This window comes from Lacerta agilis, chromosome 10 (genome assembly GCF_009819535.1).
Source record: "Lacerta agilis isolate rLacAgi1 chromosome 10, rLacAgi1.pri, whole genome shotgun sequence".
Classification (NCBI taxonomy): Eukaryota; Metazoa; Chordata; class Lepidosauria; order Squamata; family Lacertidae; genus Lacerta; species Lacerta agilis.
Window position 1 is genome coordinate 21,713,459 of NC_046321.1, and position 18,414 is coordinate 21,731,872.

At 42.1% G+C, this 18,414-nt stretch overlaps 1 protein-coding gene across 2 annotated transcripts in view; it reads left to right on the forward strand.

Annotated features, from left to right (window-relative positions):
* TBXAS1 (thromboxane A synthase 1) overlaps positions 1–18,414 on the forward strand; it is a 197,101-nt gene that overhangs the window by 132,500 nt on the left and 46,187 nt on the right. For both annotated transcript variants that reach the window (XM_033161799.1, XM_033161797.1), the window contains one exon: positions 13,082–13,399. In XM_033161799.1, the coding sequence (XP_033017690.1) occupies positions 13,082–13,399 (318 nt within the window). The remainder of the gene's footprint in view (positions 1–13,081; positions 13,400–18,414) is intronic.

The window sequence follows — 18,414 nt, forward strand, 5'->3', positions numbered from 1 at the left end:
CTTTTCTGGTGACTCATATGCTCTTATTAAAACTAGTGTTGAAAATTGCACTTAGAACTTGCAAAAATTTCCAACCCAGTAATTTTATCCATTTAAAAGCATGACATTTCTTCTAGTCTGGGTTTTTAAAAAACCATTTGTGTTTTTTTTCCTTTTCTTTTTTGGCTCTCTTTCTTTTTCCTTTTGCCTCTTCTCTCTATGTGCTCCCTTATTATAGATATCTCTTTCCCTTTTGTCACTTTCATCCTTGATCATACCTTTGGTGCTTGGAACACTGTCCCTGAATTTCTGCATGGCGTCACATCCTTCAGGCCACAGCTCAAACGTCATTTCTTCCATGAAGCCTTTAGCTTAATCTCCTTCATCTTCATCCCCAGCTGAAATGAACCATAAATACATACAACACCATTAGTGAGTATTAAGGGTTCAAATAGTCTTGCTGTCCTTGCTATTGTGAGAGGGAAGCCAAGCTCTGGAAAGTGAAAAAAGTCTAAGGCTGAAGCTACACACTGAATCAAATCTACATGACTTTGCATCCTCTCCTCAGCTTGGAAATGGAGACATGAGACAGGGCTATGGGCTTTCCTCTGTGCCCAAGGGGCACTCTGGGATTGGCAGTTCCCATTAGGTTTGCACCTCCAGCTCTGAGATTGTTTTCTGCTACTCCCCACCCCCACCCCACCCCTGGTCCAAGCTTAGAGCTGGAAAGAGGAACAGATTTTCCAGTTACCTCATGCTGTGTTTTGAGACTTAGCACAAGCTCAAGGCCAACACCCTTCCCCTTGCAGGAGGAGGCCCTGGTGACAACAAATTTTTGGTTGACCAGTTAGTTCTAGGTTTCATTTTTAATTTCTCACTGCTTTCCTTCTGGAAAAAAAACCCTGTTTACTTCTGAATTGCAACAAACGTTAGTTGGTTTTTCTGCGGATTGACATTTGTTCCGGTTCAGCGGTAAACAGTGAGTTTTCCTGGATAAAACTGGGGCAAATGAAAAACTGCTCAAACCTGTGCCTTCTAGCAGAAAACCTCTAGGACGTGTGCTTTCTTGGCAAAAGTGTGGATAAGGTCTTAGTCTCTGATTATAATAGCACTTGTGAAAGTATCCTTGTAGACCACATTGTATTTCCTGTTTCATAAATTAGCAAATGAAAGAAAACGAGCCCTTCAAATCTGCTAACTAAATTTGTATGTAAGTGCTCCGATTACCCATCAAATTCCAATGCAGGCTTCATAGAAACATGCTTAATTGATTCATTTCAGTTCTTACTGCTGCCCTTTCATGATCTGATGCAAGCTTCCAAGTTCCAGACCTGCAGAAATAAAGAAAATTAATTAATGTATGGGACGCGGGTGGCGCTGTGGTCTAAACCACTGAGCCTAGGGCTTGCCAATCAGAAGGTTGGCAGTTCGAATCCCTGTGACGGGGTAAGCTCCTGTTGCTTGGTACCAGCTCCTGCCCACCTAGCAGTTCGAAACCACGTCAAAGTGCAAATAGATAAATAGGTACTGCTCTGGCAGGAAGGTAAACGGCGTTTCCGTGCGCTGCTCTGGTTTGCCAGAATCAGCTTAGTCATGCTGGCCACATGACCCGGAAGCTGTACGCCAGCTCCTTCGGCTAGTAAAGCAGATGAGCGCCGCAACCCCAGAGTCGTTTGCGACTGGACGTAATGGTCAGGGGTCCCTTTGCCTTAATTAACGAATATCTTACAAACTGAGCACATACTAAATATAATCTTGCCTGATGTCAGTAGACAGGGAGATCCAAAATGTAGGTGCCATCACACTAAAATATTGATTTCTTACAACTGTTGATATTTTTGTAATTTAGATTGAGTACTCTGAGGTCATATGCTCTTATCCCATTCCATTTGCTCTCAATTGTGTATGGTCTTTCTGCCATCATTTAAATGTAGGTAACTTTCTGACACCAGCAAAACTACGAATATCTTCCTGCTGGGATGTTTTAGTTTCACGCTGCAGAAATACCTCATCAGAATTGTACAAGGAGATGGGCAACATGGAGAGCCTCCTTTTTGTGTTTCAAAGCTCTTTGCACTAATGCAGATGGCTTTTGAGCCCATAGGGTTCAAGATAGTCATACCTCTAGATACGAACGCTGCGTGTTGCGTTCGTCATGGGTTACGAACGTGCCGAACCCAGAAGTACCGAATTGCGTCGCGCACATGCGCAGCGCTTCAGGTTGCGCGCTGCTCATGTTGTGAACGGGGCTCCGGAACGGATCCCGTTCGCAACCAGAGGTATGACTGTAAGTGCTTTGTATTTCTGCTGTTGTTTTTGTTTACCTCAGTGCTCTGTTGAGTTTCACCTTGAACAAAGCAAAATTCTAAATGCATTCTTACTGATTGTTTAGATGAGTGGGTGGCTGTTTTAATACGTAGTTTTCCACTTTGTGTTCAGATGTGTGGCACCCTGATTTATTTCTTTATAAGAATCCTTATCTACCCATTGCCATAAGATTGTTCCAGTGATTTAAAAAAAGAAAATAATTCAAGCAGAAATGGTATTCCACAACAACAGCAATAATAGTACAAAGCACTTTGGGCTTCATTTTAAAGGTGGGTGGTTTTTTGTGTGTGGTTTTTTACACGTTTGGTTAATCCTGAAGGCAGATAAATAAAAAGGATTGTCAGATGTGGGTTGTAATAAATTTTAAATGAGTTTCATAAAAGCTACAACTAAACGTAAACCTGCCCAAACAGGGAATTTCTAAAACACACAATTCCTCCTCAGTTTTTTCCGCTGCTTCCTATCATGAAAACTGTCGTGTGGATTAATAATTCATTGTTCTTGAATCAGCCCTCGAGGAAAATTGACCGCAATGTCATTTCCATCTGAGTGGGGTTGTTTTTTTTAAGGGGGCTAAAATGGAGGTATGAATCTTCTTCCTTTGCAGAATCACCAAAACACATAGGCCAGAACTTGGATTAATTGGCTGTTTTGCTGTGATTCTCCATCAGCGGAAGAAGACTTAAGGGGATCTAAAAAAAAAACCTGCAAAGACCCCCTCAAAATTTCAGCAGCTTATTGTAACATAAGCTTTTGCAGGAAGCAAGACACCTACAAATCACATAATGGAATGTGCCTTACACTTAACTACACTTTGGGCTTGGGACTTATGAAGTGGCTTTTCCTTGACCCTTGTTTATGCATCTCCTCTCCTGCCCTACTGTGTGGCTCACATTTAGTCTTCCTTTTTACAGCAGGCAGGGAAACGGCATGGATGATGCGACCCGTTCAGGAACGTGAGGCAAAATGGCAGCTGCCTTGCCTCATGCTGTAGTAAAAAGTATATAAGGGAAGAATGGACAAGTTTCAGTCTTCATAAGTTCTCTCCCCCCCCCCCAATCCTGTTCCCACATTAATCTGCCATTAGAAAAAAGCAGCACAAACATATATAGCTCAGCATATGAAATTCTAAACATGTTTTGACTGAAAAGAGGGGTGAGGAATCTGAGGGCCGAATGCCGCCTCTATCTGGCTCCCAGAATTCTCCTCACACCACACCCTGTCAGTGCCCCTGCTTCTCAGCCTGGGTGTTTGGCTTCTTAGGCCTGTGCCTCTTTGGTTGTTTGGCTAGAGGATAGAGAGAGGTGTGTGAATGGGCGAAACCACTAGCCTACTGCACAAAAGTAACATTTATATAGTTGCTCTGCCCATCTCTGCCTCTGGGCCAGCTCATCAACGGCAAGGAAATATATGGTAACGTGTAGGCTGATAATGGATTCCCCCTCCTGTCCTAAATAGGCATTTCAAAATACATTTTGCCATATTTTTGAGGCAAAAACTATTGCAAAATTTGGAGAAGTGCAGCCTGTAGCATAATTTTATTCCTGTCTGCACTTTAGAGCCATGGATCAAGTCCTTTCACATTGGACTTGCACATAAGTCAGATTCCTCAAGCACTGCTCATTTAAAAGGCATGTGCTTGGGCTGCAATCCTAAATATTTCAGCTACTTTTTAAATCCAGACAGGGAAGCTGTGCTCCACCCCCACCCCCCATTATTATTGGATTTAAAAGACTAATAATTTATGTATCCTTTTATTTTTCCTCGCAAAGTGCTCCCTTGGAAAGTGTGTCACCTGAATGAAAAATGTGTCAATTAGAAGCAAACCTCCACAAGTCTATTAAAGAGACAGAGTCCAGAGAATGTTCTGTGATTTTAATTAAAATAGAAATGTGAGTAATTGGTTTTGTGCTGCAAACCTTTATTAATATCTTAATGAATACTGCAGTGTTTATAAGCCTCTTTCGAAAGCCCTGTTTGTGCTATGTTTTGTGTCAGTTTCCAGCCCAGGTTTTGGAGACTTCTCAGTCCTTCTCCACAGGTTCAACTTTTCCTTCCACAGCAACATACCCTCCAACATTTCTCCAATGAAAACAGGGATGTCCTATTCCATACTACTACTACTAATACCAATAATACTAATAATAATTTCATTTTTTATACCATGCCCATCTAATTGGGTTTCCCCAGTCACTCTGGGCAGTTTCCAAAACATAAAATAATTAAAAAATTAAACATTTTTAAAAAAACTTCCCTATACAGTGATGTCTCTAAAGGTTGTGCAGTTACTAATCTCCTTGGTTTAGGGGTTGTGTTTTTGTTTTGTTTATTTATTTTCAGATTTATTTAAGAGTTTTGCAACAAAAAGTTATGAAAACACCAAGCGGTGCACAGTTAAATAAAATAAGCGTATAAAATGCAACAGATTACAAACTGTGTTAACTGAAAAAACAATGAAACCATTTCAGAGCATCAGAAGTAGATATCAAAAGTCACAGAGAGACAGAGGAGAAGGCCTCACTCTTTTGTCGCTCTTGAGAAAAAGTTATCCATCTAGGTAACCAAGACCCAGGTCTGAATTTGGACAGAGGTGCAACTGATCATCAGTTAATCCAAGAATGTCTGTAGCTGCTCTGCCACAAGCCACTAAATCATTTTCCCCCAATAAAAGGTGTACAGTGGTACTTTGGTTCTCAAATATATCCGTTCTGGAAGTCCGTTAGAAAAGCATTCAAAAACCAAGGTGCGCTGTCCCATAGAAAGTAGCCTAATGCAAAACGGATTAATCCGTTCCAGACTTTTAAAAACAACCCCTAAAACAGCAATTTAACATGAATTTTACTATCTAATGAGACCATTGATCCATAAAATGAAAGCAATAATCAATGTACTGTACTATAAAATAAATAAGACAGAATTGTAGGTGATAAAAATAAAAATTAATTTTTTTAATTACCTGCACTGATAGTCATTGTTTGGATGGGGGGCTTTTATCCATTTCCACAGTCACACCATCAATCATTCAGTAGCTGAACTGGGTTCCATGCAGTCACAAAAACAAATTAACCGAAAAAGTCTCAAAAACAAAAACGCAAAATAAATAGCAAAAACAAAAGTGCCCAACTTAATCTGTTCTGGAAGTCCGTTTGACTTCTGAAATGTTCAAAACCAAGGTGCAGCTTCTGATTGGTGCAGATGTGCTGGAAACAATAGCCAAGAGCCGCATCAGATGTTTGGCTTCCAAAAAATGTTTGAAAACAGAAACACTTACTTCCGGGCTTTTGGTGTTTGGGAACCAAGATGTTTGAGTATACCAAGGTGTTTGAGAACCAAGGTACCACTGTCGTAGCAAATTATCAGTCACTATCACCGGCCTGTTGGTCCAGGGTGGGATTTTTTTAGGAGCAGTCATACCATCTAAAGCAGTGGTGTCCAAACTTTTTTCAAAGAGGGCCAGATTTGATGAAGTGAAGGGCTGTGGGGGCCGACCGAAGGGCCAACCAAAATTGTTGACCTTCTTTTAGAATTGAAGTTGTTGAGGGTTTTTTAGGGTTTTACCCCAAGAAATAAACTCCCACAGGGGCCAGATTAAACCGACCAGCGAGCTGGATTAGGCCCCCCAAATGGACTTTGACATGCCTGACCTAAAGAGCATGTTTCTCCATGCATACATTGTTGTTGCTTAGTCGTTTAGTCATGTCCGACTCTTCATGACCCCATGGACCAGAGCACGACAGGCACTCCTTTCTTTCACTGCCTCCCGCAGTTTGGTCAAACTCAAGTTAGTAGCTTCGAGAGCACTGTCCAACTATCTCGTCCTCTGTTGTCCCCTTCTCCTTGTGCCCTCAATCAGGATCTGTCCTTCCAATGAGCACTCAGGGCTGATTTCCTTCAGAATGGATAGGTTGTAGTGGTTAAGAGTGGTAGACTCGTAATCTGGGGAACCGGGTTCGCGTCCCCACTCTTCCACATGCAGCTGCTGGGTGACCTTGGGCTAGTCACACTTCTCTGAAGTCTCTCAGCCCCACTCACCTCACAGAGTGTTTGTTGTGGGGGAGGAAGGGAAAGGAGAATGTTAGCCGCTTTGAGACTCCTTCGGGTAGTGATAAAGCGGGATATCAAATCCAAACTCTTCTTCTTCTTCTTCTTCTTGCAGTCCCTGGGACTCTTCAAGAGTCTCCTCCAGCACCATAATTCAAAAGCACCAATTATTCTATATTTTAAATGTTTTCGGTGCATGCCCATGCACCTTTGTCTAATGTCCCCCACTCCAGTGTATCCCCCCACCACCACAATGCAGCTGATGAGATAATAGGTGTCACAAGATTCCTTTGATTTAACAAATGAACCTGCTCAGAGTTTTCTGCATCAAAGTACTGCAAATAATAGGCTGCTTTGTTTGTTTGTTTATTTATTTATTTAATAAGTAAGCTATAATTGGAGCCTCATCCTGTTTTCAATATATACTGTGTATAACCCCACCACCACCAAACATCAGCCAGCTGTTGGTGTTAGCAAACAATGCAACTTGAATGCCAAGCCAAATCCCCAAACAAGCATTTCAGAAAGAGCCTGGGCTAACACAAGACACTGAAACATGGCCTGGAGTTTAATAAACTTGAAGTCTAGGGAGTAAATTCCGGAGCTGAGAAAATGCTGCCCTCAACCTCAGTTATGTGCAATTCTAGAGTCTGTCAGCTCAAGCACAGTAGAAGCTTTCAGTGTCTGTACTTGAAAGAGGCAGAGAGGAAGATTAAATGCTTGAAAGACAGAATTAGGGTGCATGCAGATGTACATGAGAACAAGAGTGCGTGTAGATATTTTGGTTATGAAGTGAGCATTGTTTTCTCAGCCTTCTGTGAAAACATATGTGCAGTCTTTGGATCAGATCCTGATTTCCTATTCTGGTTTGTCCCCCTGCCATTCCCCACTTCAAGCACTGTTTGTATATATCCTTCTGATTTTTAAATATTTTTATATTTATATTTTATATGTATAACCCCAGCCCTTCTGCTAAGATGCTCAGTGCACAACTATATCTTTACAGTGAAATGGATTAGGCTGAGGGAATAGTGATAGCGACTTATCGAGTGAGCCTCGCCTCACAATTGAACCAGTATTTGAACCTGACTTTCCCTTGTCCAAAGCAAAAGGAAAAAATAAAATCTAACCACTTAAATTATATTCACAGCTGTGAATGCTTAAATTGCATTGCAACCACTAAGAAATGAGCAAGACACTTAACCCTTGTTGAATTCAATGATTGTTCTTTGTCCTGGTTTGTTGCTTCAAGCAACAACAAAAAAGGAACCTTTTATTCTGAATAATTTAATCATTGTGACCTGCCACAGATACATTTTCAGTATAGTCCCAGCAGTGATGTCTCATTAATCATATATTTCTCAGTCATTTTTCTGAATGCTTCAGCTGATACTATACCAAAAACGGACACTAGGGCCTGGAAGTTGGGGATTCATTTGTTAAAAGTGTGTTCAGTACTTTCAATTAAAGATAGATATCAGAATTCAGTTTCAGGAAAGAAATTGAGACTGACACTCAATATGTTTGACCTTGGAGAGAAGAATTGGGTTGCATTACGTGCTCAGGTTTCATATTCGTACACTGTATTGGATGGTTGTGAAGCTTAGAAATGAGGATTTAAAGAAGGATTATTAATGTAGTTGAATATGTCTTGCGCTGTATGGCTTGTATTCATTTTTCCAATGTGTGACACAAAGCTTGCTACTTCCATGCAAAATTGCTTCCCTGAATGACCAGGCAGTGTTTAAGAAGGCTTAACGAACTGGAAAAGGCATGGCTCACAGCATCCGTGTCACAACCTATAATGGAAGGCGTCTGTCTTGGACAGACTAGAAGAGACTCTTACCTACAGCATCCACAAAGTTAGGCTTCTATCCTTTTGAAAACTTCATCAGGCAAGGAGTCTTTCACACAGCTACTCTGACAGCATCACCATTTGTTTTTCTGATAGATGCTTTGTTGTGCAAAAAATAAAAATACATTAAAAAATGGAAAAAAGAATATATAATATAAAGCAAGTGTCCATCTTGCTGATGCGTCTTTCAGTTTGCTGCTGGTGTAGCATTTTCCTGCAACTCAATTATTCTGCAGCTAAGCAAAGCTGAGCGGAGTATGAAGTGCAGGTGTCTGTTTGCAATGTGGGAAACATTTGGGAAGGCTGAGTCAGGTGCCACATATGATGTCTCCCTGCCTGACTGTCTGTCTCATTTGCATCCCACCTTTTCTGCAAAGTACTCAAAATGCCTTATGTGAGGAGTTATCCATTTCATCCTAGTGCAACCTTTTGAGCCTGAGAGACAGTTGAATCTGATTGCTTGATACACTTAATGAATTGTTTTTTTGTAGGTTTTTACACATGCCAATAATCCATCTTCATTCCTCTCACACCAATATTTCTTTACTGTATTACTCAGACTTCATTGTAAAATGTCTCCCAGTGCTGGAAAAAAAGAGAAACATCTCTTTAAGCCACCTCACATGTAATAGTGCTTCTTCTCTTTCCTTTTCTTCTTTCACAGTCACATAATATGGTCATTTATGAGCTTACAGATGATGTGCTAACTCTGAGATTGTGTAATGTGGGTAGCAGACCACAGCAGGGGTCTGCTGTTGGTTTTGGGTGCTGCTAACATAGCCTGATCATTATCGTCCTTTTCATTTAAGAAGATATTGCTCCCTGTTCTGTGCTGTCCTCTCCTGTTGTTTGAACTTTTGGAAGGTTTTAAAACCTGAAGCATTGCTCATGAGAATTAAACCAGGAAGTATCCCCCCCCCGCATAATTACCCTACAAAAATGTAGGTCTTCCTTCCTTCCACTGACACACTTCCCAAGTCTTCAGGGATTTATTCCAAGGGCTTCAAACAGCTTCTGAACAAACTATTAAAAGCAGGGTTCAGAGAAAGCTAAGTGCACTTAAGCCCTATTGAAATCAATGGAACATTAGCACACCAGTTAGAGTGCTTATATCCAATTGATTTCATTTAATTTTGTCTGAATTGTGCCCTAAGGCTAGAATGATAGTTTTAAAGAACATGGTATTGTTTCCCATGGTGCATTTCTTTTGCCCCACTGTCACCTCTGTTTAAACAGGTTTGGCATGTTTTTAAGGCATTACAAGAACCTGGTTAACAATAATAACAGTGAGATGAAAGTTCATATGTGAGCAATCATGCCTCTGTCAATCCACATTCAGTGCTCTGAAAGAAGTGATTCTCTGTCTCTAGCCTTAGAAAGGTATTCTAATAACATGCACTTTACAGCCCAGTCTTAAGAGAAGCCAAAATGTTTGGACATTTCAGTCTTTGAGTTAGTAAGGATGAGTTTACATGATTACAGGGCTATATACCTGTAAATATGAATTTGTATAATTCAGATTTTAATGTCCAAGTGATGCATGTCTAATATGTGAAGTGCCTCCTCACACATTTAGCTGCCTGGGTACTAAGATCAGTAATTGAGACCCTGCTGGCAGTGATACCACCTTCTGTGGTTTGAAGGACAGTGGTACATGAGAGAGCCTCCTCTGTGGTGGCTCCCAGGCTGTGGAATAACCTCTCTGAGGTGCATCTTGGGCAACCATATACTTTTTGACAATTTGCCAGGACAAAAGGGGGTGTGTGCATTGGAAATATACCTTATCTAGTCCTATGCTTGTGTTCATTGAAGACAATCTTCAATTGGCTGCAAGTGATCACCAAAGAAGAAGAAGCTAGTCTTTGCCCTCTGGTCAACAGATTATAAAGTTATTTGATATTCAGCTCATTCAGACAATCATATCTTGTCTTCATAATCTAAGATATGAACAAACCTTCCATCTATGCATGCATCACCTTCTATTTTTTCCCTTTTGGCAAGCCACAATTAAACCCACAAGTCTTCAACTAACATAGTTTTCCATTTTGTTCAAACCAGGAAACGATGGCTACCAATTCAGAATAAGCCAGGATCTTCAGTCACAGTTCTGGTTCAGATGTTATGGGGAACTATGGTAAATTAAAGGCTCCCAATTTTTAATCACAGTGAGAAGAGAAGAGGGAAGGGGCTTCCTAGGCAGATACAAAGTTGATATATCTACTGAACTAAGCCATTTACAGTTGTTGCCACATAACCCTACCTGTAGTGGTTTTGTACACTGCAATGGAGATTAAGCAGAATATCTAATTAGTTGATCACCTTCTCTCTCTCTCTCTCTCTTAAAAAAAAGAGAAACAGTTACAGAAATGTAAAACTCAATATTGCTCCTACAGTCACAGAACATTCTCCAGCCAGTGCAGTACAGTAAAATGTCATTGGCTTACTTTATCAAATGAAATACCCACACAGGACGCTTGTAGAGAATGTAGTTCATTTGGTGAAAGATTTTACAGGGCTCGGGAATGGCCAAGCCAATTAATTCCCCACAATTTAGATTTAAAGCCCACAGTTCGTTTTGTTGAACCTCAGTACACTTTTTGGATGTCCTTTTCTTCTTACTGGGTCATAGCACTTAGCTGACTGCAAAAGCCAAAGCACAGTATGTTAAATATTTCTGCTTCTTTGTTTCACACCATTCCCATGTCAGTGATCTGATAAAAGTCCTTTGACATATATAATGAATGATTCCTTTTGTGCCCTTATCTCATTTGCCCTTTTCCTGTGCCTTCTCCTCTCCCTCAATTTTATTTCCCATCATGGCTCCAAGAATATAATTTAAAAGCTCTCCCTTGATCTTAAAAAAAAAAGTAAAGCAGATTAAATTATTTTTGAAAAGCATTCCAGCCTTGCTTTTCCTTCCCAGTCTGCGGCATCTCAAAAGTCAAGCTCTGCAACCGCTTCTGCATCTCCCCCCTTTTTCCCCTCTCTGACAGATTATGCTGGTGTTTGAGGAACTGAAAATAAATGCAATGCCATAATGCATTTAACAATGGATTGCAAAATAGACAGCATGCCCAAACCAGCTTTAATGGAGTGGTGTTAAGTAGACCCCTGCCAAAAGTCACTATTTTCAAGGGCTTATTCTTCATTCTTTGAGGAACTTTACAGTAGGAGAGAACAATAGTGTGTTGCGCTTCCACTCTGGTGGTGAAAATATGAGGTGACAAATTCTCAGTAAGCATAGGATGTAGGCGGAATGTGACATATTTGAAGCAATGACCTGGATCAAAGGACCTGTGGAACTTAGTTCCATGTGCCCAGGTGGGGTTTAGACAGCCCCCTGCCCCAAATTCCAGATGGCAAACCTCTTTTGAAACCGAGAGGACATTCAAAAGTAGCTTGTGACATGGCACAGGAATCTTAAAAGCACCCAAGGGGAATACCCAAGCTGTTTGGATTAGAGCCAACATTTTAGGCAATGTTACACTAGGAATGTGCCCAGGATTGTCTTTGCACATAGGCTAAAAACCTCTATAATGAGTCAAGGGTGTCACTTTTTGTCCTGTCCCATCCACTAATATTGGCACAATGCGTAATATGCCTACCTAGTAAAACAAAAACAAAAAACCAGGTCACTTTTAAAATTATAATTTCATGTTCCCTTAAGTCAGCTCTTCTAGGGCTATAAAAAGGCATTGATTTCCATTCTGACCTGTGTTAGTCATATGCAGCACTGTTCCATAATTATTTATTATTCCACACCATTCATTTTAGTTCAAAGGTAATTCATTTCAATACAAAGGAAACACAATGCAAATTTGGGAAGGGGGTGGGGGAATCACCACTTATCATTTGTGGACTGACAGCAACAACAGCAGCAGCAGCAACATACTGATAGTATTTTCTGGATTGATTTCCGTTCTAGACTTGGGGTGAATGTTGGTAGTTCTTGTTCTCAACCGGGCCCTAGGGCTTCACAGCAAAAAGAGCTAACAAAGGGTTACCTCTGCACCCTTCAGTGTGCTTTTTCTCCTCGTGTTCTAATCTGCTTTGCACTTACTGCAATTCAGATCAGGACTGGTTTTTTTTTTAAAAAAAAATGAAGTTAAGCTGATCGAACGGAATAAATTGTTTAAAATTGATTGATTAAATTTGATTTTCAAGTAATTAATTTGATTGTAAGTGGCTACCCCAAATCAACTGATGCAGTGATTATTTGGCAGTGACCGTGATTGCTCCTTAATGCAGTTACACAAAATCTGAATTTACTGACATCCCTAGCTCTATTCTCTCCCCCCCCAAAAAATCTACCGCAACACCCCCTTTATTGTTCCCTGTCATCAATGCAAAGCAAAGACTCCACTGAACGCCAAGCTGCACGTCAGGCAGTTACGTGATTCTTTCCTCTGGCTTTTTTTCAAGGAGCAGTTGCCACTGAAGACTGAAATTGGGTAGAGAGCCACTGAGGAGAGGGGCTGCCTAATCCTTTCCCTTCCTTCCATGTATCTGCTTAAAACCACCCCACTCCGCTACTTTTCTTTTTTCCTGTGGGAGAAAAGATCCGAGGTCCCAGCAGGTGGGAAAGAACTGGGGAGAGGGTGATGTGATAGGACAAGAAGAAGAAGGAAGGAGAAGAATTAAGCAGCCCCTCTCCTAATTCATCCTTTGTTCCCAATTTCAGGATACTTTAAAAAAGAAGTTAAAAGAGAAAAAAAATCACACCATCCAGCCTTTACAATACGGTGTGAGTAATTGTTAGGCAATGCCAAAAACAAGGCTCGCCCCTTGGAGGAAAGAGATATCATATAGCTGTATTAGCCTGAATGTACGTCCACATGCTTGTTCGCTGACTTAATGTTTTCACTGTGCATTTTGCAGAGACGCAGGGATTTCCTCCAGCTGATGCTTGATGCCCGAAACTCTGCTAATGACATCACCGTGGAACATTTTGACACAGTCAGCCAAGCCGATGTTTGCATTCAGGAAAATGAGACCTCTGCCAGCAAAGCCCTGCCTCAGAAGCAAAATCCAAAAAGGTTGAGTGATGATGAAGTAGCTGGCCAGGCCTCCTTATTCCTGATCGCTGGCTATGAAACCACCAACAGCGCCCTCTCCTTTGCCACTTACCTGTTGGCCACCCATCCTGAGTGCCAGGAAAAGCTGCTCCGAGAGGTGGATGAATTCTTTTCAAAACATGTAAGTAGGCCCCTTGCTTGATTTTTCTGCTTTCATATACAAGGGGTGAGGGTAGGGATCTCTTCAGCCAAAGAGAGCAGAATGTACTTGACAGAGTCAACTGAAGCAGGTTATCTAAAACAGGAATTACGCACCAGTGTGACATTTAATATAATGCAAAGATTCACGTCAAAAATCAAACGCTGCTCAAAGCCACCTGTCAGACCAGGGCTGGTATATTCCTATTTCTTTGCATTTTTTGTTTTGTTTTACATACCTCCCCACTTCAGTGGATCAGTTACTAAGTTATATCCAGGGGAAGAAGGGCCTGTGCCCACCATCTCCCTGCTGGGGGAAGTTTTTTTGTTTTCTGTTTAGAATTCCATAGGCCAGTGACAATCGTCTGCTTGTTGAGTACATGTATTCTGCTATAGGAATGCTGTTGGCATCTGTCTGTCTTGAAATATAATGGAGTGCGCCTCCAGGGATGAAGTCAAACCACTATGTTAGCAGCACCAAAGTGACCTCCCCGGGGTGCAAGCTTGGGCAGCATGTATGGATGTCCTGGGCTGGCCAGATGACAAGACCCCCCCCCCCAGAAATATTTACAAGTAGTAGCATTCATTGTCATTAGGGAAGACTGTAGCATCCACCTTGCATTGGATCTGGGAAGAGCTGGGAAGGACGCCTGTCTGAAACTCAAGAGGGATGTACAGTGGTATCTCTGGTTAATAACTTAATTCGTTCCGGAGGTCCGTTCTTAACCTGAAACCATTCTTAACCTGAGGTACCACTTTAGCTAATGGGGCCTTCCGCTACCACTGCGCCGCTGGCACACGATTTCTGTTCTCATCCTGAGGTAAAGTTCTTAACCTGAGGTACTACTTCCGGGTTAGCGGAGTCTGTAACCAGAGCCGTCTTATCCATAGAGGCCGGTGGCGCGGCGCGCCAGAGCGCCGGGCACCCCAGGGGCGCCCCCGCGAGCCCGCCGGCATACCGGGCTTCCCCTCCCCAACCCGCCCCCGCCCCCACGGGCAGGCGGGCTGTAAGCTGCCTGCCCTCGCCTCCCGGAGCCCCAGCTGGAGCGCTGAAGCGGTGCGGGGCTTTGCGCGACCTTCCAGCCCGCTCGCCCGCCCGCCCCTCATCCTCCGCCCGCCGGCGCGCGAGCGCCTGCTCCAACGCCACGCCCCTCATCCCCCGCTCGCCCACCCCCCCTCCCGAGGGGCGGCCAGCGCGGGAGGGAGGCGGGTGGAGAGGCGGCAGGCTGGGGGCGCCGAGGGATCGCTGCGCCAGGGCGGCCGATCCCTCTAAGACGGGCCTGTCTGTAACCCAAAGTGTAACCCGAGGTGTTTGTAACCCGAGGTACCACTGTACTAATATTCTCAGTCTCAGTCAGCTTCCTATGTTCCTATTGTTCTGGCAATCACTAAAGCAGGGATCTGGTACTCCATGCTTGTTTCTCTCTAGATTGTCAGTAACTGTATAGGAATTTCTCCATTATCTCAGTATGGAATTCTGTATTACAATTAATGGAATTTGAGTAAATATGTAATCAGTGATAGCCAAGGAACCCTCAGAACTCTCCCACTTCTGTTGTGTTCCTCATCAGCTTTGAGTGTGTCTTGTTAGACCTGTTCTGGTCTCTCCCCTTCACCTATAATCCCCGCCGTCTCCCATCTTTTCTCCTTTGCATCTTCCCCACTGCAATGTGGATCTGTTTGTAATAAATATGAGCCCCTTGGTTCTGAAGATTCAGATATGGCATGAATAATTAAAACGGTAAATCAGTGATATTGGAGACAGTGGTCAGATTTGCAAAGGTTTACTGATTCTTATTGAAGATATCAAAGTGCCGAAACTCAAATAGCACTTGAATGAAGTGCAACGCAATATGCACGGGGAAGGTAGCAGTTACCTGCAAGACGTATCAGTAAGTTGGTCATATTAACTAGTCCAGTGTTTTTCAACCTTTTTTGGGCAAAGGCACACTTGTTTCATGAAAAAAATCACGAGGCACACCACCATTAGAAAATGTTAAAAAAATTAACTCTGTGCCTATATTGACTATATATAAAGTAATTCTCTTGAATTTTTCAATTTTTCCCACGGCACACCAGGCAACATCTCGCGGCACACTAGTGTGCCGCGGAACAGTGGTTGAAAAACACTGAACTAGTCTACTGGTTTTTTATAAGCCTTTCAAGAGTGTGCAGTCTAGAATAGGGATGGGGCATCTCTTCTGGCAGCCTTCAGGGAGCCACATACAGGTACCGATGATGGGCAGGGCCAGGAGAAAACATGTGAATTTTACCTTTATGCAGTAGTCTATTTTTTCTTCTTCATATGTACAGACACTTCTCTGTCCTTCATCCAAGCAAGCAAGAAGCATTATCAGTATTCAAGAAGACATTACATCCAGGCAACCCCCCCCCAAAAAAAACCCACAAAGAGAGTGCAAAACAACAGCAGCAGAGCGTATGCTCCTGTGCACAGGGGCAGGTGGGAGGGAGCCTGCTGCACTCCCGGGACAGGCCTGACTTGGGAGTGGAGCTGTGGCCGGGCACAAGAAAGCTGCCTCCTTGTGCGCTGCAGCCCAGCTAAGTACAGTGGGTGTCAAGGTTGCTGCTGACTCTCTTCTCTCTGCCCCGTGTCAGGCTCTTACTTTGACATCCTGGTACTAAAATGGTAGCTTTCACAACACCTGAGGGCCACAAACTATCTTAATGTTGCACAAACCAGGCTGTGTGGCTCACACAGCTCTGTCGTCTGAGAGAAAGGATTGGCTGGGTGGCTCATGAGGAATGACAGGTAGGTAGCCGTGTTGGTCTGCCGTAGTCGAAACAAAATAAAAAAATAAAAAAAATTCCTTCCAGTAGCACCTTAGAGACCAACTAAGTTTGTTCTTGGTATGAGCTTTCGTGTGCATGCACACTTCTTCAGATCTGAAAGCTCATAGCAAGAACAAACTTAGTTGGTCTCTAAGGTGCTACTGGAAGGAATTTTTGTTTAATTTTTTATTTTATGAGGAATGACAGGGAGGGTCTGCCACCCACCATATGCCCAGCATCTGCGGTCTCATTCTTCCTGAGGGTGGGGCCAGTCCTGAGTACAACACAGGTATTGATTTCCAGAGTAAACGCCTTAAAAAAGAATTCTTTCCCATCCACAGAGTTTCCAGACAACTTGCGAGAGGCAGTAAAATTTATTTTGGTGCATCTGCTCACATAATCAAATACTTTATATTTTAAACTGTTTTTATGGAATGAATCCCCTTAGCCCCAGAAGCTGCTTTCTCTGAGCATTAGAGAAAATGGAAGTGATAGTTGCAGAGACACTGCTGTCAAGGAACTACCCACAACAATTTGCATGTATTTGGTGCCTTTCATGCAGTCTCTCAAGGCACTTTACACTCAGAAGCTGGCAACTACAGATGCTAAGCTTTGCCAAGCAAATATGCTGACGGAGAAAGCTTGCATTTATCAAGAGAGACTGCAGCGTAAATAGACTTTGGAAGAATAATTCCACAGGTGAAAGATGCTTTTGCACATGAATCCTATGTGCCCCCACACACATACTGAAAACAAGCACTGCCAGTGGAAATCATTTTGCTGTCAATGCTGTCAAAAAGCAAAACAAAGACTAAGACACTTTGATTTCTCTATTTGTGCAGAGGAAGTACACTTCAGAGCCGCTGGTATCAGTAAGAAGTTCTGTGACTTGAAAACAAAATAATCCTTTAACAGGGTAAATAAATGCTGGTCTCTCCTTTCCTAGTGAGATCACTGGATAGCAGCATTTAAATATTTGTCTGCATCACTTGGAAAGTTTACATTTCAAGGTGAAGACAGCTGGAACAGGAGAAGAAAAATATCTATCCCTAGTAACCCTCTAGTCTTATCGGCAGCAGGGAAGTATATTCTGTCTGTTGAGATGAATAGAAGCCTCTAAAGATCATTTTTGACCGACAGATATTCCTAATATCACCTTCTCTTCACCTTGCACAGTTGTACACTTGCTGTAGTATTTTCTCTTTCCAGTACTATCCAAACACATTCCCTCCCGTTCCTCAGAGATAGAAAACAAGAGGCGCCTGTGAAATTGGTAATGCTGCTTTCAATAAAAGGTATGCTCATTATCAAAGAAATTGAGACAGGAAGAGTATTGCTACATACACATTAGTAGATTGATTCTATGCATATTTCTGCAGAAGTATATCTCACTGTTTTCAATGGTACTTAGTTTTCTTCAATATCAGTACAATTATCTCAGGTGTACTGGGATATTGTATTCCCTCCTTTTTGAAGTGAGAAAATGTCTTTTTCCCCCAGACGTGTTTGGTTGTCAAGGGAATTTTTGGAGTACACGAATTAAAATTTTAAACTTTCCTGATGGTACAGAACAACTTTTGAGTCACCCATTTTAGTATGATAAATACTAATGCCCTGTTTTCAGATTTTTGTAGTAGTCATGGTTCTTCAGCTTTCCAAGTCATGCAGATGTAGTGTGACATTGTTGATACCCAAATGAGTTAGTGAGCAAATTAATCTGCCAGCCATAACCAAGCATTTTTACTTAAATGGTATAAAATTTTAAAAAACCCAATCATTCTCTGGCAAGAGAATTCAGTAGGATTGTGCAATACTAACTGGCTTATAAACATTGGAAAGCAAGGAGCACTTTGTACAAGGTGTCTGCTTAGTTTGAATATTATTCATGTAAGAGAAAGTCCCTCTAATTCCCACCCCATCACCACCACAGCCCCATTAATCATCCAGTTCCTTGGGGAGGAAGAGTGCTCTTCAGCTGTGGCAGTGCAGTCTGTTTTCTGTATTACCATCAATTCCTCTTATTTTAAGATGTCATCTTATAGGTATCAGGAAAAGATGGAGTAAGAAATTGTTGCAAGTAGCTCCTTTCCTGGCAAACATACTTGTGGGCATTTGAGACTTAAGAAAAACAGGTGTCTTCTCTTGAGTTGACTCTTTTTTTAAAACGAAGGGATGATAACACATTCCTCCATTCATGTGTGTGAGAGA